The 21,570-nt window shown below is 57.6% G+C and overlaps 1 protein-coding gene across 1 annotated transcript in view; it reads left to right on the forward strand.

Annotated features, from left to right (window-relative positions):
* The window catches only part of ZC3H7B (zinc finger CCCH-type containing 7B), a 58,490-nt gene extending 37,976 nt beyond the window's left edge, over window positions 1–20,514 (forward strand). The window contains exons 12-23 of the mRNA XM_056797423.1: window positions 475–637; window positions 5,052–5,213; window positions 8,456–8,661; window positions 8,808–8,908; window positions 12,767–12,948; window positions 13,561–13,646; window positions 15,634–15,767; window positions 16,042–16,147; window positions 16,656–16,764; window positions 17,085–17,218; window positions 18,179–18,342; window positions 18,697–20,514. Coding sequence (XP_056653401.1) covers window positions 475–637; window positions 5,052–5,213; window positions 8,456–8,661; window positions 8,808–8,908; window positions 12,767–12,948; window positions 13,561–13,646; window positions 15,634–15,767; window positions 16,042–16,147; window positions 16,656–16,764; window positions 17,085–17,218; window positions 18,179–18,342; window positions 18,697–18,889 — 1,740 coding nt within the window. The 3' untranslated portion in view covers window positions 18,890–20,514. The remainder of the gene's footprint in view (window positions 1–474; window positions 638–5,051; window positions 5,214–8,455; window positions 8,662–8,807; window positions 8,909–12,766; window positions 12,949–13,560; window positions 13,647–15,633; window positions 15,768–16,041; window positions 16,148–16,655; window positions 16,765–17,084; window positions 17,219–18,178; window positions 18,343–18,696) is intronic.
* The last annotated feature ends 1,056 nt before the right edge of the window (window positions 20,515–21,570 follow it).

Consider the following 21,570-nt stretch of genomic DNA (forward strand, 5'->3'; position numbering starts at 1 on the left):
GAGCCCTCTGTGTTGGCACTCTTGCTGTTGCCCCTGCCAGTGTCAGTTACCTGAAAGGCAGAGGAAGTCAGGGGGAGAGGCTCCTATTCCTCTCCCCACTTGCTCCTGAGAACTAAGCCTCTCTGCCCAGTAGCCCAATGGGAGGCTTCCTCCCTCTCTGTCTGGGATAAGGTTTGCCATCACTGCCCCAAAGTCACTGTCAGCATGGACCCAGGTATTCCCCAGTCCAAGCCCAGCTCTCTAACACAGCTGGGTACAGATGTCTCCTCTTTTCTGGTTCTCCATGAGAGCAGAGTCATGTTGCTTGACTGACTAGTTTTAACGTTCTTGAGTTCTTCCTATTCCTTACCTGGTTTTCGCCACTGGAGACAGGATCTGGGCTAAGAGAGAAGGAAGGGGAAACCCCAGGTCATTGATCTGTAGCTGTGCTGGCAGGGGACGCACCCAACTTTTTCTTCCCCATCCTCTATCTAGCCAGCCAGCCTCAGTAGCACGAGTCACTCCCCTCTGCCCAAGGTGGCTGACCTACTGCCCCAGCAAGAGCCCGCCATGCCCAATACCGCCCTCCTCGTCAAGAACCCCCTGGCTTCCACCCACTTCTTCAAACAGGCCTGCCATCTCTGCTATCCTAAAACAGGTAATGTAATACCCTGTCCCTGTCCCCTCCCTCCTGCCACCCTGGTTTGAGAAATCATGGCATCTGGGAATCACAACGCTAGAATAAGCCTTTAAAACCACTGGCTCAGCGAATTTCAAACATTTCATAGCCATCGACCTAGAATCGCAGAAAGCCAGACCAACTGAGAACCTGAGAATCTTGGGATCATCCCCTCTTAGAAGCCGAGCATGCCCAAAATGGCAGACCTTAGAGGTGGTCTAGTTCAGAGCCCCTCCTGGGGCCTGGGTCACGCTGCTTCCTGGGGCAGAACTAACTGCTTCCTGAGAGGCCGCTTGTCCATTGCCGGACAGCGTCTTCCTTGGAGATCTTCATTCTTCTGAAATGGAACTGGATTTATTGTGAGCCATGCCTCTTTAGTTCAAGTTGTTGGGGGCCCAGCCTGGGGAAAGAAGGGGCCTGGATCTCATTCCTTCTTAGACTGATTGGCTTTGGGCTGTCTGGGAGCCTCAGCTGCCTCCACTGGCCATCTCCCAGCACACGTGCTGGTCACCCATCTGGGTGGAAGGAGGCAGGGACCAGAAGATGGAGGATGGATAAAGCAGAACAAACCTTCTCCTGGCATCAGGAAGGTCATGCTGCTGAAGGTTGGACAGCTGCTCCAAAGAGAGACTGGGTGCCAGAGTCTGGGGGTACGTGTTACATTTGGGGGCTGCCAAGGAAACTCCCCAGAAGGAGTGTCCTGGGTAGAGGGGATGAGGAAATAACAGGTACGTGACCTCAGTGACTTATGACTGACCACTGAGTGCTGAGCCACCCCTTAGTTCATGTTGAAAATTGTAAAATAGTTTTTACATATATCACCTACCCTGTGCCAAATGTTGTTCAGGGCACTCTACAAATATGACCCCATTTGATCTACATGACCCTGGTAGTTGCTATTATTATATCCATTTTACACTTGAAGAAACTGAGATAATAGAGGTTAAGTGATTTGGCCAAGATCAAGTGTCTGAGGTATCAGATAATTTTAGGGTTGTGACTTTAAATCTAGATTTAAATGGTTGCCAAATAAAGTACCCAAGTCAGTCTGGAAATTTATGGTAATTTAATTAATATAGAGGGAAGGAATTTAAGAAGGAGGAAAAATGATATAGGATTCCTCCTGCCTGGCCTATGCCAGGGGCAGTTTTAAAATCCCTGCCTCTAGGTCTCTGAAGATTAGAGGCTTCTGAGAGGAAAAAGTTGGAAAGTATAGGAGGAAAATTCAGCCAGAAACTGTAAATTTAGTCTCTAGTAATAAAAGTATTATATTTTATGGGGTTTATTAAGGATCGTTAGAAATCAAAGAGTAAAGAAAATACAAAATAAGAAACCACGAGCCTAGGGCTAATTAGCCCATTCAAAACTGCCGAACTTAGCTTACCCATTACATCACTGCAATGGAAGAGGGTGAAGTGGGGGCATTGCTGCCAGTTAAATATTCCTTGTGATCTCGCTCAGGTGAGATTATAGGGAATTCTGGGAAATACCAAGGACTTCTGGGGATTGAAGTCTAGGGTTCAAATCTCCATTTTACAAAACTCATCACTGAACCACTCACCACTGAACCAGACAATAGCTTGTAGCCATGCTAATATGCTGAAAAGCTTAGCATGTAGCTCTCGGCTAACTCTCCATCGCCAATCAGAGAGAGAGAGTGTCCTTGTGGGACGAAAAATCTCAAATATATAGACCTTTCATCCTTGTGTCTTCTCTAAATTTTCACATATCTTTAGAGTTACTTAACACTTTGTTCTGTTCACCTTTTGTGATTAACCTTTATAGTTAACACCTTTTTGTATTATGTCTAAAAATAGACTATAAGGTGAGAACTAAGTACCTTCATTGTTCAATCAGGAGATTACAACTTTATCTTCCCCTAAAGTACAGTCTAAGTAGGGTGGAGTAATTTAACGTTTACAGAGGCCAGATTTGAACTTGGAACCTCCCATCTCTAAACCTGGATGTCTACCCACTGATCCACTCACCTGGCCAATCCCTCTCTCGTTTCTTTCTTTTTTTTTTTAAACCCTCACCTTCTGTCTTAGAATCAGTACTGTGCGTTAGTTCCAAGGTAGAAAGAGCAATATGGGCTAGGCCATGGGGGTCAAGTGACTTGCCCAGGGTCACCTAACTAGGAAGTGTCTGGGGCCAGATTGGAACCCAGGACCTCCTGTCTGGGCCAGGTTCTCAATCCACTGAGACACCCAGCTGCTGAGCCTCCCTGCACAGCTCACCCCCGCCAAGACCCACCCCAATCATTTCTAATAGCACAATAGTATTCCAGTGTATGGATATCATACACTGCCATTCCCAGATGTACAGCCATTCCCCTTAGTTTCTCATTTGCTGTAACAAAGGAGCTGCTGCCAATGTTTTGTACTTCTAGGGCCTTTTCTTCTGGCTTTGATCTTGGGATTTTGGCCTACTAGTGTCACTGGGTCAGAGTTTCGTGGCTTGGGGCACAGGTCCCAAACACTTTGCAGTGTGGCAATATGGAATTAAGGAGCCCGTTTTCCCACAGCCCCTCTAATATTTGTCATTTTCTGTTTTCGGTCATGTAACAGTTAAAATTTAGGGGAGATGAGGAGACTGAGGCATCTGAAGCAGGTAGAAATTAGTTTCTCTCTGCAAGGAGTATTATATTTTTTTTGGAGGTTTATTGAAGATTAAGAATTAAAGAAAATACAGGATAAGAGACACGTGTCCAGGCCATAGAGTGGCCTAGACACAACCTCACCTACATTATGAAAAAAATCAGGCCTGCCCCAAAACGGAAGTCCAAGAGCCAAGAGAGCCTTCAAAAGCCTTTGAATTAGCTTAAATACCTTCTCGATCTTGGCCCAGGTGAGATTACACGGCATTTTGGGGAAGTGGAGCAAAGGCTCATGGGGATTGTAGTCCTGTATTCGAGTCTATTTTTTACAGTCACCTTGGCCAATCTGACAGCAGTGAGCTGGGATCCCAGAATTCCTCTGCTGTTCCTTTCCCCAAGTATTTGCAGCTTTGGCTTTTTTATGTGCTGATGGATTGATCAGATTCCTTCCTTCAAAACCCCCCTCTTTGTAGCTTTTTGGGGCAAGGCTCTTGCAATAAATGTGGGTCTGTTCCTTTGGCATCTGGGAAATGAGGCCTTTGTCATAGAAACTTGCCAAAAGTTTTTTTTTTCCAATTCGTCATTCGAACTCGGGTTTTTACCAGTCTATCTCGGGTATCTTCCATCCTGGCCAAGAACCTGTTATCAATGCGTATCCTTCACTTGTCATCAGAGAGGCTCCTGCTTTCAGTATTCTGGTTCTTGCTTAAGGCTTCATAGCCCGTAGGAATATTTCTGGGCTATTTCTAGCTTCCAGAGTTGTGTTTGTTCCTACAAATGAATCCTGAGAGAACACCTGTTTGACAGTCTAAGGTAGGCTCTTGGGAAGGACCACTAGGGGGCGCAGTGAGAGAAAACCAACCTCAGTGAGCTTAGAAGCCTCATCTTCAGTTCAAATCTGACCTCAGGCACTTATTAGCTATATGACCCTGGACTTAAGTCCAAGTCACTTCACCCTGTTGGCCTCAGTTTCCTCATCTGTAAAATGAGCCAGAGATGGAAATAGCCAACCACTCTGGTATTTTTACCAAGAAAACCCCAAATTGGGTCATGAAAAGTCCGACACAAGTGCAAAAATGCCCAAATAGCACCAACAACCCTGTTGGAAAATCAGCAGGCATCCTGATGTCTGTCCTTCATTCCACTGTGTGCTTGGGTCATCCCTGCAAAGCCATCTCTCAGAAAACTCCTCAACTTCCCAGCTCCTAAGGAAGAGCATACACATTTCCAGTCCTGCCTCAGCCAAACTAACCTCTCTTTCCCCTGATTGTAGCTTGACCCATACTCCATCCCACCCCCTGCCCCAACCTCCTGGATTGGACCAGAGTCCCCTGGCCATCTCTCCCTGCCTTTCAGAGCTCAGGAGCCGCTTCTTCCAGGAAGCCTGCTTTGACTCTCTCTCTTCCACTTCCTCAAGGCCCTTGGCTTGTGGCTCTCTCTCTCTCCCTCCCGCCCTGTTTAAACCCTCTACCCCCCATTACATCCTTTGAAAAACGTCTGGGCCACCTATTGTCTGTGCTGCCCCCAAGCCGAACACAGTTCATTGGATTGAATTGAGTGGAATTCAGACCCTTTCCCTATGGGATGTGGGCAAGGAGCCTTGAGGAGCCAGTTTCAGATTCTGGGGAAGGCAATCTGAGAGGACCTCATGGAAGAGGAGGGTCTTCATAGTCATTTGAGTCTAGATTTGAAGGAGACTTTGAACCCCCATCAGCTCCATTTGCCTTCCCTGCCAATGTGGCGAGCCCTCCTCACACATGCCCAGACGATTGCCTCTGTCTTTGTATTCCCCACAAGGCCCGAAGGCCGGCGACTACACATACCGGGAGGACCTTGAGCACAAGTGTAAAAGGGACATCCTGCTGGGGAGGATCCGAAACTCGGAGGATAAGACCTGGAAGCGGATCCGGCCGCGGCCCACCAAGACCAGCTTCATAGGCTCCTACTATCTGTGCAAAGGTGAGCTAGGTAGGATGGACAGAGGGCAGCTCGTGGTCATCCATTTAGAGAACATTCGAACCCAGAACCTCCAGGGATCTTGGGACACAGACGTCCCAGCTGGAGGGGCTGTGATGCCCGATGCTGGGGGGTCAGGAAAGGCCTCCCTGGGAAGAGAGGAGGTGGGTGCACATTCCAGGCCTGGCCCCGTTCTGGGGGGCGGGTCAGGTGGGGGTGCAGCATCATTTGTGAGGAGGAGCCAGCCAAACAGCCTGACTGGCAGACAGTGAAGAGAGGGGCTCTGGGGGCCCTGGAGGCTGTGGCACAGAGGGGAGACCTGTGAGGGGTGCCTGTGTGCGGCCCTGTGGCCTGGGCTGCAAAGTTGGAGGAGGAGGAGGAGGAGGAGGAGGAGGAGGACGCTCGGGAGCCTTTCCGGGTTATCATGAGCTCCGTTTAGAACCTTCCCGTCTGGCTCAGAACTCCTGCCTGCCCGGTGTTACTCCAAGGTAGAAGAGCACTGAGGGCTAGGCCCCGGGGCCAGTGACTTGTGCAGGGTCCTACAGTGTCAGCCCTGGGGCCAGTGACTTGTGCAGGGTCCTACAGTGTCAGCCCTGACTTGTGCAGGGTCCTACAGTGTCAGCCCTGAGGCCAGTGACTTGTGCAGGGTCCTACAGTGTCAGCCTGGGGCCAGTGACTTGTGCAGGGTCCTACAGTGTCAGCCTGGGGCCAGTGACTTGTGCAGGGTCCTACAGTGTCAGCCTGGGGCCAGTGACTTGTGCAGGGTCCTACAGTGTCAGCCTGGGGCCAGTGACTTGTGCAGGGTCCTACAGTGTCAGCCCTGGGGCCAGTGACTTGTGCAGGGTCCTACAGTATCGGCCCGGGGCCAGTGACTTGTGCAGGGTCCTACAGTGTCAGCCCTGACTTGTGCAGGGTCCTACAGTGTCAGCCCTGGGGCCAGTGACTTGTGCAGGGTCCTACAGTATGGGCCCGGGGCCAGTGACTTGTGCAGGGTCCTACAGTGTCAGCCCTGGGGCTAGTGACTTGTGCAGGGTCCTACAGTGTCAGCCCTGGGGCTAGTGACTTGTGCAGGGTCCTACAGTATCGGCCCTGGGGCCAGTGACTTGTGCAGGGTCCTACAGTATCGGCCCTGGGGCCAGTGACTTGTGCAGGGTCCTACAGTATCGGCCCAGGGCTAGTGACTTGTGCAGGGTCCTACAGTATTGGCCCTGGGGCCAGTGACTTGTGCAGGGTCCTACAGTATCGGCCCTGGGGCCAGTGACTTGTGCAGGTCCTACAGTATGGGCCCGGGGCCAGTGACTTGTGCAGGGTCCTACAGTGTCAGCCCTGGGGCTAGTGACTTGTGCAGGGTCCTACAGTGTCAGCCTGGGGCCAGTGACTTGTGCAGGGTCCTACAGTGTCAGCCCTGACTTGTGCAGGGTCCTACAGTGTCAGCCTGGGGCCAGTGACTTGTGCAGGGTCCTACAGTGTCAGCCTGGGGCCAGTGACTTGTGCAGGGTCCTACAGTGTCAGCCTGGGGCCAGTGACTTGTGCAGGGTCCTACAGTGTCAGCCTGGGGCCAGTGACTTGTGCAGGGTCCTACAGTGTCAGCCTGGGGCCAGTGACTTGTGCAGGGTCCTACAGTGTCAGCCCTGGGGCCAGTGACTTGTGCAGGGTCCTACAGTATCGGCCCGGGGCCAGTGACTTGTGCAGGGTCCTACAGTGTCAGCCCTGACTTGTGCAGGGTCCTACAGTGTCAGCCCTGGGGCCAGTGACTTGTGCAGGGTCCTACAGTATGGGCCCGGGGCCAGTGACTTGTGCAGGGTCCTACAGTGTCAGCCCTGGGGCTAGTGACTTGTGCAGGGTCCTACAGTGTCAGCCCTGGGGCCAGTGACTTGTGCAGGGTCCTACAGTATGGGCCCGGGGCCAGTGACTTGTGCAGGGTCCTACAGTGTCAGCCCTGGGGCTAGTGACTTGTGCAGGGTCCTACAGTGTCAGCCCTGGGGCTAGTGACTTGTGCAGGGTCCTACAGTATCGGCCCTGGGGCCAGTGACTTGTGCAGGGTCCTACAGTATCGGCCCTGGGGCCAGTGACTTGTGCAGGGTCCTACAGTATCGGCCCAGGGCTAGTGACTTGTGCAGGGTCCTACAGTATTGGCCCTGGGGCCAGTGACTTGTGCAGGGTCCTACAGTATCGGCCCTGGGGCCAGTGACTTGTGCAGGTCCTACAGTATGGGCCCGGGGCCAGTGACTTGTGCAGGGTCCTACAGTGTCAGCCCTGGGGCTAGTGACTTGTGCAGGGTCCTACAGTGTCAGCCTGGGGCCAGTGACTTGTGCAGGGTCCTACAGTGTCGGCCCGGGGCCAGTGACTTGTGCAGGGTCCTACAATGTGCTCTGACCACAAAGAGCAGGTTGGCTTCTCTGGGATCCCTCAGCTGGGGATCCCGGGCCTTAGGGGCCCCCCTTGTTTTTTCAGGAGAGGAATTAGAGGGTCTAGGAATGGGGGGGGGCGGTCCCCAGAGGCCAATCTGGTCACCGGGAGAAACCCTGGCAAGGATGAGGAGGCTCTGTCACCAGCTTGCCTGGCTGGGCCGCTCCCTGCCTCTGGGCCTCGGTGCCCTCATCTGTCCCTTGGTCTTCCCTGCCTCAGTTTCTTCACCTGTAAGGTGAGAAGGTGGCTCTCTGAAGCGGCTTCCGCAGAGAGTACCGAGTTTGGAGGCAGAAGCCCTGCGTCGGGGTCCTGCCTGTTGTGAGCCTCGTGGCCCCGCTCGGCTGGGATCAGCGGCTTCTGGGGTCCCCTGCGGCTTGGGCCACAGCGTCGGGGCCTTTTAGCGCAGGGAGCCTCTGGGATCGGGAATCCTTGCCCCGGCCTGGCACGGCCGCTCCCTGGCTCCATCCTGGCCCCGACTCTGGGCGGGGCGCTGCCGGGGTGGGCGGGCCCGGAAGGGACCGAGGGCCGCGAGGGTGGCGGCCTCCTGCCCGGCGTGGCCGCACAAGAGCGTTCGGCTCAAATCCGGCCTCCGAGCCTGGGCACGTCGCCTGGCCCTGTTGGCCTCCCCGTCCCCCCGTCACATGGGCCGCTCAGTTTGCCGGGGAAATCTGAGATGCTGAACCGCCACGAAGGGCACTAAGGCACGGGCTGCCGGGGCCTTCCGAGGCCCGCTAGCGGGGGCCGGCGGCTGGCCGGAGGGCCGGGCAGGCCCTGGGGGCTGGCGGGGGCCGGGCCGCGGCCTCGTGTGGCGGAACGTGTGTGTTGCCTCTCCGCAGACATGCTTAACAAGCAGGACTGTAAGTACGGGGATAACTGCACCTTCGCCTACCATCAGGAGGAGATCGACGTGTGGACCGAGGAGAGGAAGGGGACCCTCAACCGAGACCTCCTCTTCGACCCCCTCGGCGGCGTCCGGCGGGGCAGCCTCACCATCGCCAAGCTTCTCAAGGAGCACCAGGGCATCTTCACCTTCCTGTGCGAGGTGGGCCCGGCGGACCCGGGGGTGCCCCTGGGAAGTGGTCTGGCGGCCCCTACCCTGCTCTGAGCCCAGCTGCATCCGGGCATGAAACGGGGGGACCCAGACGGGGACCCGGCTTCACCCGGCTGCTTTCTCGCCCCTTTCTGCAGATTTGTTTCGACAGCAAACCCCGGATCATCAGCAAGGGGACCAAGGACTCTCCGGCCGTCTGCTCCAACCTGGCTGCCAAGCACAGCTTCCACGACAACAAGTGAGTCGCCTGGGGAGCCCCGCTCTGCGGGCTGATCCTCATCTGTACGTGGGGAGACCGATGGCATCCACCCATCCTCCCCAACGTCCTGACGGGGGGGCGGGGGGAGCCTTCAGTGAGTACCGCAGGGTGGGGCAGCGCCGCAGAGCGACCGCTGCCCTTGTGGGCAGAGAATCGGCCTGGAGCTGGACAACTCCTCAGAGGTCATCTAGCCCATCTCGGCTATTTTACAGACGGGGAAACTGAGGCCCCAAGGAACCCAGGGACTTGCCAATGGTCCCCCAAATTGTGGGGAGCAGAACAGGGAGGGGTCTTGAGTAGCTCCCATGTGTATTGCTCTGGTTAGGGGCTGCCTAGGGTTTCCCCACAACAGCCCTGTGGAGGACTTAACCCAGCATGATTATACCCACTCTCGAGGTCAGGACGTGGCGGTTCAGACAGACTTCCCTTCAGTCACCCATTAGGAAGGATCCGTCAGGAATTGAATCTGGGCCCTCTTTGAACTGAGTCTCATCCTCCATCTACCCCAACCCCACATGCACACGCATGAACCTTCCGTCTGGCTCTCCCTCCCTCCCTCCCTTCCTTTCTCTTTCACACACACACACGCACACAGCTTCCAGTCTTCCCAGCACTCCCACCCGCAGCCCATTTCTTTGGCCCGTCCTCAGGCTGGAGGCGTGGGAGTATCTGGCTTCCCTTCTCCAGTCTGCTGGGCACACGGGCTCTTTCCTCACCTCTGGGAGAGGTCGTGCCGGCCACTTCATAGATGAGGAAACTGAGGCTCCCTGTTTTCCAAGGTCACCAAGGGATGGAGAGAGCTGGGCTGAAGCCTTTGGCTCCATGGCTGACCGTCAGACTGGCCCTCTGCCAAGTGGCATTGCTCTAGCACTCAAGGCTCACGCGTTGTCGTGTCGGAGCCTTATGCCATCTCTGTAAGGAGGATGCTTTTTTCCGGATGAGGAAACTGAAGCCAAGGTGGTTACTTCCTGGCTGTTCAGGTGTTTCAGTCACATCCAACTCTCGGTGCCCCCATTTGCAGTGGTTGGCCATTTTCTTCTCCCGGTTGTTTCACAGATGAGGAAACTGAGGCAGATGCTCAGGGTCCCACAGGGAGTAGATGTCCGGGGCCAGACTGAATTTGATTCTCATCTAATAATGGCGACAGCGATAGCAGAAAGGAAGACGAGGCCTCCGTGAAGTCTTGGCCTGGAAGCAGCCCCATCCCCACACCCCTCCGCCTCATGGATGCCTCCGGGCCTGGGTTCCAATCTGGCCTCTGAGACAGAAGCTGTAGGTTTCACCAAATGCCCGAAACATCTTGAGCACAGCTCACAATCCCGTCCCCTCCTCCTTCCCGCCTGCCCTGGCGCCATCCCAAGCTCATCGTTTTGGTGGTGGCCGCCTCCGAGGCCCCATTGGGGTTCTCCGGGCAGAGATACCAGAGTTCTTGGCCATTGATAGATGGGGAAACAAGCAAATGGGGCAAATGGACTTGCCCAGGTTCCCCCGTTGTGTGAAACTGGATCGCCTGTCCACTGAGGTCAGCCGCCCCAGGACTTTCTGTCAGAAGCCTGCTGATGAGGAGGAGGACCTCGTGACAGCGGTGCTATGGCCGCCACTAGAGCGCTGGCAGGCCCTCATGGGTTGCCTTGGACAAGTCCTCTTGACCTCTCCACGCATGAGCTTTCACTGCTTCCAGCTGCGTGAAGACTTGGGAGACCCAGGCCTTGCTCCTCAGAGTTCCCCAATGCCCTGAGAGGCGGCTGCCCCAGCTGGTGTCAGGAGTGCGGTGCGAGCCCAGCTTTCTCCTGTAGGAGGCAGCGCTCAGACCTCCCTTTCCTGCCCGGGCCCCCCTTCTGTCTCTCAGATGAGGTCGTGGCGGCTGGGGGAGGGGGCACGGGCCAGAATTCTTCTTGGCTCCCTGTTACCCCGTTGTCTGGGGCAACTTCTCAGAGTGGTCTGGGAAGCCCTGGGGAGTCCCCGTGACCCTGGCAGGGGCATCACAAGGAAAACTAAGAATACTGCCTGGGTGTCGCTCTTTTGCATGGCGGATAGCTTTTCTGCTAGGCTACATAGACAAAGCTCTGAGGAGAGGATCCTCCAGAAACTTTTTAAACCATTCCATCTTGGAGTCTGTACTGCGACACCCAGCTTGGAAGTGTCCAAAGCCACATCGGCCCCACGACCTCCTGGCTCTGTCCACGTCTCAGTCCTGAGGCTAAAAAAGTTGGATTTGCTAATAGCAGCTATGGCTTCCTGAGGCTTTCCTTGGAGGAAACCAATAGGGAAGGAGATCCTGGGACGTGTCGTGTGTGTGTGACTTCCTCCTCCTCTTCTCAAGCCAGACCCCATCCCTCGGGCCCCCAACTGGTGTGGAAAATTGACAGTCGGTGATAGTGATATTGGACAATAGTAATGGCCCGTCTGGAGGGGCTTGGATCGGGTGCTGTGGACCCAGGATTAGCCTTCCCTGGGGTCAGGGTAGACCCAAGCTCTCTTCTGGTTTCCTGTGGCCCCTTCTGAATTCAGAGTGTCTCCACCCAGTTTTCTCCCCCTTTCCTAGATATTTCCAAGGATCTTATTGGAGCAGAGGAGGCTCCTTGTGCCTCTCCTGGTATTCTTGACTAGCTTGTCTTTGATGGCACAGGAAAAGGAGCCTCCGAGGTGTTCAGTCTAGCCCAGGGCCCCACGGGACTCAGGGCTGGGATTAGAGCCCCAACCTCCAGCACGGTGCAACTGCCTGCTGGCCTGGGCGGTCATGTGCATTTACGTACTGTTCCCTGAAACAGCGTTGTGGTGTATTTAGAGAAGAGACCCGCAGAGGGAAAGCCTGTGAAATGGGACATAGATTAGAGGTGGTGCCCATGGGCACATTCCACCAGATAGAGATATAAGTAATGTGGGGAACATAAAAATGCACACTGCACAGGACACTGGTAGAACCCGAGTCAGACTTGTCTGTTTACTGCTTGAAGAGTCTGAATAGCAAAAGGGCAGACAAATGATGGTCAAAAAGGGATACTTCCTCACTGTGTGACCCTGGGCAAGTCACTTGACCCCCAACTGTCTAGCCCTGACCACTCTTCTGTCTTAGAATTGGTGCCAAGACCAAGTAAACGTTTCTATAGAGATGTAATTAAGAAATGTTTAACAAAATAGATAAAATATAATAAATGCAAATAATGTAAATTGGTGGCTTTCTACATCACCATGGAGCAGCTGGGGCCTGCTTCTATTGGAGCTTTTAATTTAATTTAATTTTTATTTTTAACCCTTCACCTTCTATCTTGGAGTCAATACTGTGTATTGACAGTCAGGGTTAGGCCATGGGGTTCAAGTGACTTGCCCAGGGCCACGCAGCTGGAAAATGTCTGAGATCACATTTGAACCCAGGACCTCCCATCTCTAGGCCTGGTTCTCTAGCTACCCAGCTGCCCCTTGGTGCTTTCTATTTTAAACTCTGACCTTCCATCTTAAACTCAATCCTGTGGATTGGTTCCAAGGCAGAAGAGCAATAAGGGCTAGGCCATGGGGGTGAAGTGACTTGCCCAGGGTCACTCAGCTAGGATCTGAGACCAGATCTGAAGCCAGGATCTCCCATCTCTGGGCCTGACTGTCCACTGAGAGGGGACCCGTAGGTTCCCTGCCAGCTCTAAACCTGTGATCCCAAGTCTCAGGTGAGCTGCTGCAGAACCCTGGCAAGCTGGGGACACTGGCTATAGGCAGGAATGGTGACGGCACTAACGGGCAGCCAACTTCAGTAGCAAATGGTGTGCTCCCCCCTTGGCAGAGAGGAGTGGGGCACACACCGACAGACAGGCTCCTGGAGAGCTCACTCCCCTCCTCCCCTGCCAGGTGTCTGGTCCACATTGTCCGCTCCACAGCCCTGAAATACTCCAAGATCCGCCAGTTCCAAGAGCACTTCCAGTTTGACGTGTGCCGCCACGAGGTGCGCTATGGCTGTCTTCGGGAGGACAGCTGCCACTTTGCCCACAGTTTCATTGAGCTCAAGATCTGGCTGCTGCAGCAATACTCAGGTGAGACCCCAGGCTGGCCCCTTCCTAGCCCTTCTGGGTCCAAGGTGAACTCGCTGTAGAACCTTAACATCTGCCGAGGATTTTCCCACAATTTCCGTGAGGAGCCTGGGGCATCTGAAAAGGGATTCCCATTTGACAGATCGAGAAACTGAGGCCGAGGCCCCCAACAACAAAGTAGCAGCTGTTCAGTCCCACTCTGTGCCCCCTCTCAGGGCCCTTGGGAGGATATGGTGAGCTGTGTCAGCATGGAAGCCCTGAGAGGGCAGGCCTTGGTGGGCAAACAGCAGGAGCCTAATGAACGGGGGCAAAAGTATCAAGAAGATGCCCCTAGCAGTCCTCTAGTTTGACCCTGTCCTCTTAGGGACAAGGAAACCGGCCAGGAAGGCTGCTCTTCAACAGCTAATTAGGGCCCAGCACTGGAGTCGGGTGTGCATCCGACTCAAAGGAGCTGGGGGATAGGGCCAGCGAGGGGGCACAGTGGGTAGAGAGCCAGGCCTGGACATGGGAGTACCCGGGCTCAGATCTAGCGTCCCCTAACCCCCATTGCCCAGCCCTTGGCGCTCTCCCCCCCCCCCAGCCTGGGGCTCAGGCTTGCTTCCTCTTCCTCCATAGGGATGACCCACGAGGACATCGTACAGGAGTCCAAGAAGTGCTGGCAGCAGATGGAGGCCCACGCGAGCAAAGCTGCCAACAGCTTGGTGAGGAGCCAGGGGAGGGTGCCCGCCTGGCCTCGGCCACGGGAGACTCCTCGCACGGACGCCTCCGCTTGGGCTTGTGTGTGGTCCGAGTCAATCTGGATCACCTCAGAGTATGGGGGGGTCCTAGGTCCCTAGATCCCTCATTTTACAGGTGGGGAAACTGAGGCCCCTGCAGGGGAGGCCGTCCCACCCTGCCATGCTGAGCCCAGCCCCTGTCCGCGGTGCTGAACGGAGCCCCCAACACTGGGCAGGAGCAGGAGGCCCACATGGGTCCGGGGCCACCCTCTTCCCATCTACTGCAGCCAGGAGGGTGCTCTCCTTTGCCTGGCCGCAGTCAGCGAGCTCGGGCGGCCTCCGTCCCCTGGGCTTCCCGGCCTTGTTCTGTGCTACCCAAGCGTGACCACAGGCACATCGGCCTAGACATTGCTTCTGGCTGGGTGACTCTGGGCGAGTCCCTTCCGCTCTCCTTCCTGGCAGCCCGGAAGCCCCTGCGCTACGCCGGCCTGTCCTGGGCTTGGGGCCATGCTGGGCTCTCCTGGGCCCGAGGCGGCTCTCCCAAGCCTCGGTTTCCCCCGGATAAGATGGAGAGCGCAGGGCATCTCCACCGGGCAAACCCCATTCTGCCATGCCAGTGAGCCTGGTGCCGAGGCTTCCTGGCCCGTCAGCCTCCTCCATCGCCCTCCCCTCCCAGGATCACATGACCTAGTCCCCCAGGATCACGTGACCCCCCCCCTTGGCAGCCAGGGCAGGATGGACCTGGGTTCTCCTGTTGCCCATCCAAGAGAATCAGGAATACAAGTCAGCCACCAGCTCCCTCTGTAGGGTGGCGCCTCGGGGGAGGGTTGGGAGAGGGGCTCCCTCCCCTCCCCCTCAGTCCCCCGCGCTCCCCCCGGCCCTGGTACGGTTTATTTTGGTTCTTGGCGGGGAGCCCAGGCGGGAGTAACAGGAGGGCCGGCCCTCCCCGCTGTAATCTAAAGCTGCTTCTCGGCGAGAACATCGAGTTCTTCCCGCCTCTCCTGTTCCCGGCCTTCCCACAGGCATTCGGGTCACCTGAGGACAAGGTGGAGGCCAGTCCCCAAGGGGCTGCGCCCGCAGGGAGGCCTGGGTGCCCCCCCTTGGTATGAGGCCCTCCGTGCCCGCCCAATCCTCTCTGGAACAGGCAGGAATGGGGGAGGGGGCCGTTTCCTCCTTGTAGGACAAAATGTTCAGGCTGGCAGCAGCAGCTGGAGGGGGAGGCAGTCATGTGAACTGGAAGGGCCCGCTGAGATGGTCCGGGCGCCCCCCTTTTCTGGAATGGAGGCCCTGGGAGGGGGGGCCCCTGGCTGGGGGCCTTTGGTGGCTGTGGAGAAGACTTTCCTGAGACCACAGGAAGAACTGGAGCTTGCATTTAAAACCAGAGGGGCCTCCTGCATCCAGCTAGTCTGACCCCTTTCTTTTACAGAGGGGGAAACTGAGGCCCCGAGGGGCGGGGGGAAGGGCGTTGCCCAAAGTCATAGAAGTGGCAGGGCTGGTGCCAGGTAAGATTTGAATCCAGGTCTTGCTGTGCTCCATACTTGTACTAACAACAGCACTTTAGTCTGCAGGAGATACCTGTGTGATTTCTTCCGCCTAGAGAAGTCCTAGTGTGGGAACTCCCTCCACAGCCTCCGCCACTCCGGCGATCCTAGCTCTGAAGCAGAAAGGGCTCTCAGGGCCCTTTGACAGAAGGGGGAAATTGAGGCCGGGGAGATATGGAGGCTTTTTTAAGGTCACACAGGCAGGCAGTAACCATCAAGAGTGCTTTGACTCCAGGCACTCATAGCCAGGAGCTACCCAAAAGGGGACGTGGGCTTGAGGCTTCTGGGCTCTGCATCCGCTGTACCAAGCGGCCTCTCTGGAAAGCTTTCCTTTTTACAGGGAGGCCAGGGGAGGCTCAGAGAGGCTGTCCCTTCCCCTGACCCCAGAGTCCCCTCCGTGCCTGCATTCTGTGCCTCTTGTCCCACGGTAGGCCAACTCTCGTGGGCCCCCAGCCAGCGCCTTTGACCTGCAGATGAAGTTTGTGTGTGGCCAGTGCTGGAGGAACGGACAGGTGGTGGAACCCGACAAGGACCTCAAATATTGCAGCGCCAAAGCCCGGCACTGGTGAGGAGGGACTGGGCTTGCCTTCAGGGCGCTGGAAGACTCTTTCCCACACTCACCCCCTCATTTGACGTAGGGGAAACCAAGGCTTGAGCGTCAGGCCACCCCACCAGGCGGACGGAGAATGGGGGGTGAGGGGAGGAAAGCTTCCTGGTCAGAAGTGGGAATCTGCCAGAAGGGTGAGCAGCCCTCGTTGGGGCTGTGTGTCTGCTCCCATCCCAGGACTTGTTCATTTCCTCCCTCCTTACCTTTGGCTTCTCTGCTCCCCCCCCTCCAGCTGGACCAAGGAGCGGCGTGTCTTGCTGGTGATGTCCAAAGTCAAGAGGAAGTGGGTGTCTGTCCGTCCACTCCCATCGATCCGCAACTTCCCTCAGCAATATGATGTGAGTAGGAGTGGGGGGAGGGAGCGTGCCCATGGGAGCCGGGAGGCAGGCAGATCTGAGTTCAAGTCCTGCTGCTTACACCTCTGAGCTGTATGGTCAGGGCCCTGGGCAACTCTCCAAGACTCTGAGATCGGATTGGGAAAGGGAAGTTCCTCCCTGGGAGTTCTCTGTTGTAGCATGCACCACCGAGCCAGGCATGGGAGGGAGGTCGGGGATGGCAAACCCTCTGCTGGGGGAGCCCCAACAAGTGTGGCCCTGAAGGAGTTTTCATCCTGCTGGGGAGATACGAATGATGTCCTCAGAGAAATCAAACCACACCGTGCCACGTCGTCCCCAAAGGGGAGGCCGGGGAAGGCCTCGGGACGGAGGCCGCAGGCGAGCGGCGCTTTCTGAGGGCGCTCTGGGCATGGGGGAGTGCTGAGGCGCGGGGGTAGCGGGGGCAGCTTTGAGGGGAACACAGAGTGGGTGAGGGGGCGCCCACTCAGGCGGCCCTTGCCTCGTGCCCCAGCTGTGCATCCACGCCCAGAACGGCCGCAAATGTCAGTACGTGGGGAACTGTTCCTTCGCCCATAGCCCCGAGGAGAGAGACATGTGGACTTTCATGAAGGACAACAAGAGTGAGTGTGTCCTGGCGTCTGTCCGGGGCGGGCATCCCTCCCTGGTTTCATCCAGAAGTCTCCGGCCTGGCCCCGCCCCTTGGGCCCAGAGGGCAGAACCAGCACCTTGGCTTAATGTCCAGCCCAATGAGAGTCCGAAGGGAGGGGCCGGGGAAGGTGGGAGCAGTGTTTGGGCTGGGCTCGGCGGCGGCTGCAGCGCCTCCCCCGGCTGGCCAGAAGACGACCGGCCGATGCTGAGGGATGACCCCTCTCTGGCACTAGCCGGAGGGGCTTTGGGGTGGGCCCGTGTGACGCGCCCCCCCCCCCCCCCCCCCCCCCAGTCCTAGATATGCAGCAGACCTACGACATGTGGCTGAAGAAGCACAACCCTGGCAAGCCTGGGGAGGGCGCTCAGGTCGCCTCCCGCGAAGGAGAGAAGCAGATCCAGATGCCCACCGACTACGCAGACATCATGGTAATCACGTTGGCCAACACAAGTGGGAGAAGCCAGCTAGCGTAGCTAGAGTGGGAACAGAGCGCTGCGGACGTCGGCGCTGCACGCATGGCCGCCGGCGAGGCCTGGACGAGCCCGCGGATGCCGCGTCTCAAGACGGAGCCCGACACCCTGCAGCCCCCGGGTGCATGCCAGGGTGGATGGATGCTCTGGGCTGGGCTCGGGGCAAACAAAGCAGACCGAAGACAGGAGAATACAGTGTGATCTCTTCAACTCGCCGGGGTTGCCTTTCTCTTTATTTCTCGGGGCAGAGCCGAGGGAGGCCAGTTAGAGGGTGGAACCCCAACGGGACGAGGGCCCCGGGGCACGGGCCGTCGCCCGAGGGCAGCCGAGGCAGGAGTAGCTCCTGCGCTTTTCTCCCCGCTCCACTCCTTGCTCCGTTTCATAGACTGAAAGACATGATTGCGCCCCCGTCCCAACACGGAAGCTCTCCCTGGTAACAAGTCCAGGTAGGCGGTGTGGGTTCTGTCGGAAGGCCTGGCTCGTTCCGTCCCCATCGGTCCTCCGAAGGCCCCGCTGGTGACAGCTGGAGCCCAGGGAGTGCCAAGAGCCCGTTCGATGCGCGCTGCTGAGCTGCGATTCTGTAGCGCGGCCCACGGCTCGAGCCCCTGGAGGCGAGCAGTGCGAGTCCCGCCGACGGGCCACAGTGGCCTAGCTGAAGGGCCTGGGCCTTTGTTCGGCACCCGGCTCTCCATCCCGGGCATCTCCTCCACCGCCTTACCTGCCTCCTCCCACCGGGGTTGCTCTCCAGTAGGCGTTGTGGGCTGGGATCTAGGCCGGATGAGCCTGAGACGGGCGACAGCAGGGTGGCTTGGGGGGCATCCCCTCGGGCTCGGGGCCCTTTCAGGAGCTGGCTTGGAGAAGGCCAGGGGGAAGGCAGGGCCTGTGCCTGGGAGGGCTCACCGCGTGCCCGTTCCCCAGATGGGATTCCACTGCTGGCTTTGTGGCAAAAACAGCAATAGCAAGAAGCAGTGGCAGCAGCACATTCAGTCCGAGAAACACAAAGAGAAGGTCTTCACGTCGGAGAGCGACTCCACCTGTTGGACCTTCCGCTTCCCCATGGGCGAGTTCCGGCTGTGTGAGAGGTACGCCTCCTGCAGGGGTCGGGGGTGGAGGCTTCGCTCCGGCGGGCCGACGACGAGGCCAGGAAGCCGAGGAAGGCCCATCCCACGCGGGGCGCCAGCTTCTTCCTCCCCTGCGGCGGCCAGCCTAAAGCCCGCCTGCCCAGGCCGCGCGGGCCCGAACGGGGCCTGCCTCGAGACTGCAGAGCTTCGTCTGTTGTCGGGAGAAGCAGCCGGAAGGGGGCTGGGGGAGAGCTGCCGGCAGCGCCTGCCCGCGGCCGGAGGGCTCGGGGGCAGAAGGCCAGCCTCTCTCCACTGGTGCTCCTCGGCCCCGAGCCTGGGCCCTGCGCTTCTCATGCCCCGCTTGCACCCGCGCAGGTTCCAGAAGAAGAAGGCTTGCCCGGATGGGGACAAGTGTCGCTGCGCCCACGGGCAGGAGGAGTTGACCGAGTGGCTGGACCGGCGAGAGGTGCTGAAACAGAAGCTGGCCAAGGCCCGCAAGGACATGCTGCTCTGCCCCATGGACGACGACTTTGGCAAATACAACTTCCTCTTGCAGGACAGCGTCTAGGGGCCCCGGGGCCCCGGGACACCCAGGCCTCCTGCTTCCCAGGCTCGGCTTTTCTGGCCTCTGCTCCCCTTTTGGTCGGCCATCCCCGCTCCGGGGGGCCGCAGGGCACCACCTCCTCCAACGAGTGGCCAAAAAGCCGGGCCGAGGAAAGCGGGGGGACGGAGAAGGACTTGGGGAGGCTTTCTCCCTCCCCTCGGGGTCCCCCTTCGGTGCTGACGGGCGACCCTGGCAGGGAGAGAGCGCCCGCATTATCATCCCCATTTCACAGATGGGGAAGTTGAGATTCCGAGTGGGCAAAGCAGCTCCCGAGCCGATCGGTGGGCAGACACTCCTCGGGGCGCCGTTCCCGGGCAGCTTGGTCTCCTCGGGCCCTCCGCTGGCCCCCTTTGGAGGGGGCGGGGACAGGACCCGTCAGCCCACCAGCACCCTCGAGCATCCACTAGCCCTGGCTTAGGGAGATGGGAGGAGTGGTGATGGGGGGCTGCCGAGGGCAGACTCTTCCCTGGCTTCCGCGGAGCCCCCTCCCTGCCAGAGCTCACCCTTAACTCTGATACTGATGAGGGCCAGCGTGCCGGGGTCCCCCTCCTGGCCCATCTCTGCCGTGCTCCTTGGGAGGACCACAGCTAGGGACAGAGGGGCAAGTCACGTGCCTCCTCGAGGCCTCAGCTTCCTCAAATGTAAAATGGGGGCACTAGATGGCTTCTCTGGTCCCTTCCAGCTCCAAGTCTATGACTCCACGGCCCCACGTGATTTCCCCTGTTTGCACCTCAGTCTCTTCATCTGTTAAATGGGAGGCTGAAATCGATGGCCTCTAGGGTCGGTCCCAGCTCCAAATCTGTGGTCCTACCATCTGAAGTCTCTTCCCTGGGGTGGGCCTCGATGGCCCTTGAAGTCCTTTCCAGCTCCAAATCTGTGGCCCCCCATTCTGGGCCTGCTCCCCTAATTTGACATTGCTTGGGTTCAGCATGGATGGGGGAGGCCTTTCTCCATCCTCTTTGGTCTGACACCCCAGCTTAACCTTTCACCCCACCCCCTGCCCGATTCAAGCCTGGGGGGCCCCCATTCCCTGCAGCCCTTGCCAGGACTCCCAACCTCTATTCGGGCTGCTGGGTAAAGCGGGATCGCCCCCGCCGGCCCCGTCTCGTCACCAGCCTCGTGTGTGTGTGTATATATGTGGCCTCCATGATGCATATATACACAGGTAGTAACTATATCACTCTATAATATTCTATATGTGTGTGGTATCCCCAGAGCTGCTCAGAGGGGGCTCAAAGACAAAGGCCTTGTTTGGGAGATGCAGCAGGACCCAGAGAAAGGAGGCCCACCCCGGGGTCTCGAGAGCGAATCCTGGCTGTGTGGCTCATGAGCCCCCTCATCCCTGGCCCCGCTCTTGGGGGGGGACCCTGAAGGAAGGCCCGAGAGGCTCAAGAGGAAGGGGGCCCGTGCCGTACAGTGGCCTGGATTCGAATGCTCCGATACCACACTTTACTATTCAATATTCATAAGGCCTAGTAATATCGTAGACGTTTTCATAACAATTTTGTGGTCGTTCTTCTTAAAACCGATCAGACAAACTTGCATCTTTTAGCCTTTGTACTAGGAAATAAAAGTGCACTTTAACCTGCCCTCCCCAGGCTCCGCGTGTCCATGCGGCCCCTGGGCTGGCCCAGAGATGGCGGAGGAGCCCCGTGATGGGGAGCTCACTACCCACCGAGCTTTCCATTCCACTTTGGGCCCAAATTCCTTGTCAAGAAGTCTCTTGCCGTGGCACTGGGCCGACGTCTTCCCTCCAGGCCCAGAAGAACGAGCGGGAAGGGCTGCACAATGCCACTGGCCCCCCAAAACCTCTTCCTTCCTGATATTCCCCTGACGGCCCACAGTCCAGCCTTGCCATGCCATGGATGCCCGCGCAGCTTCCAGAGCCTTCCCCCTGGGGCCCCCGGATAGTCTAGGGGAGGGGGAGGTTTCCACACAGGACACCCCCTTCTGGACCACCTCTTGGCTCCCTGCCAGCTCCTCATAGGGGCTCCTTACATTTGTGCTCACCATAGCTGAGCCCTGACATGGAAGGGGACAGGAAGGGGTTTTCCAGGTGGGGGAGCCCCAACATGTTTGTAGATAGCAGGGAAGGACAGCGTGGGGTGGCCTAGGGGAGGACATGGGATTGCTTGAGCAGGCCAATCCTGGGAGACGGGGGAGGGGGGCAAAAGACCCCCCAGGGCAGGAGGCCGGAGGAGGGATGAAAAGCTTGGCAGCTCGCAGCGAGCGCCCAGGAGACTGGAACCTCGATTTGGGGGCCCCCGCTGGAATGGCTACAGGGGCCTCTCCCAACACCACAGCACAGGGCAGGGGGTGATCCCAGGCCCCACCTCAGCATCCCCCAAGACCATGAGAGCGGTTAGCACAGGGAGATGGTCTGGGAGAGAAGCATTTGGTAAGGGGGATGCCCAGGAGGGGTGGTTGGAGAAGGGGCCACGAGCGGAGTCCAGAGCAAGACCAGCTCAGCGGGACCCAGAGGACTGGAGAAGTCGCTTGTGGAAGGAGATTGGGCCGAGGAACTCAGTGGTTAGGGCTTTTGGGGAGTCCCTGTAGGGGCTGAAGTCACCCCATGTTGGGACAGGAGTTGGGGTGCAGACAGACGAGGGAGGGAGGAAGGAAGGAGAGGGGGAAAGGGAGGAAGG

The sequence above is a fragment of the Monodelphis domestica genome, chromosome 5 (genome assembly GCF_027887165.1).
Source record: "Monodelphis domestica isolate mMonDom1 chromosome 5, mMonDom1.pri, whole genome shotgun sequence".
NCBI classification, from domain to species: Eukaryota; Metazoa; Chordata; class Mammalia; order Didelphimorphia; family Didelphidae; genus Monodelphis; species Monodelphis domestica.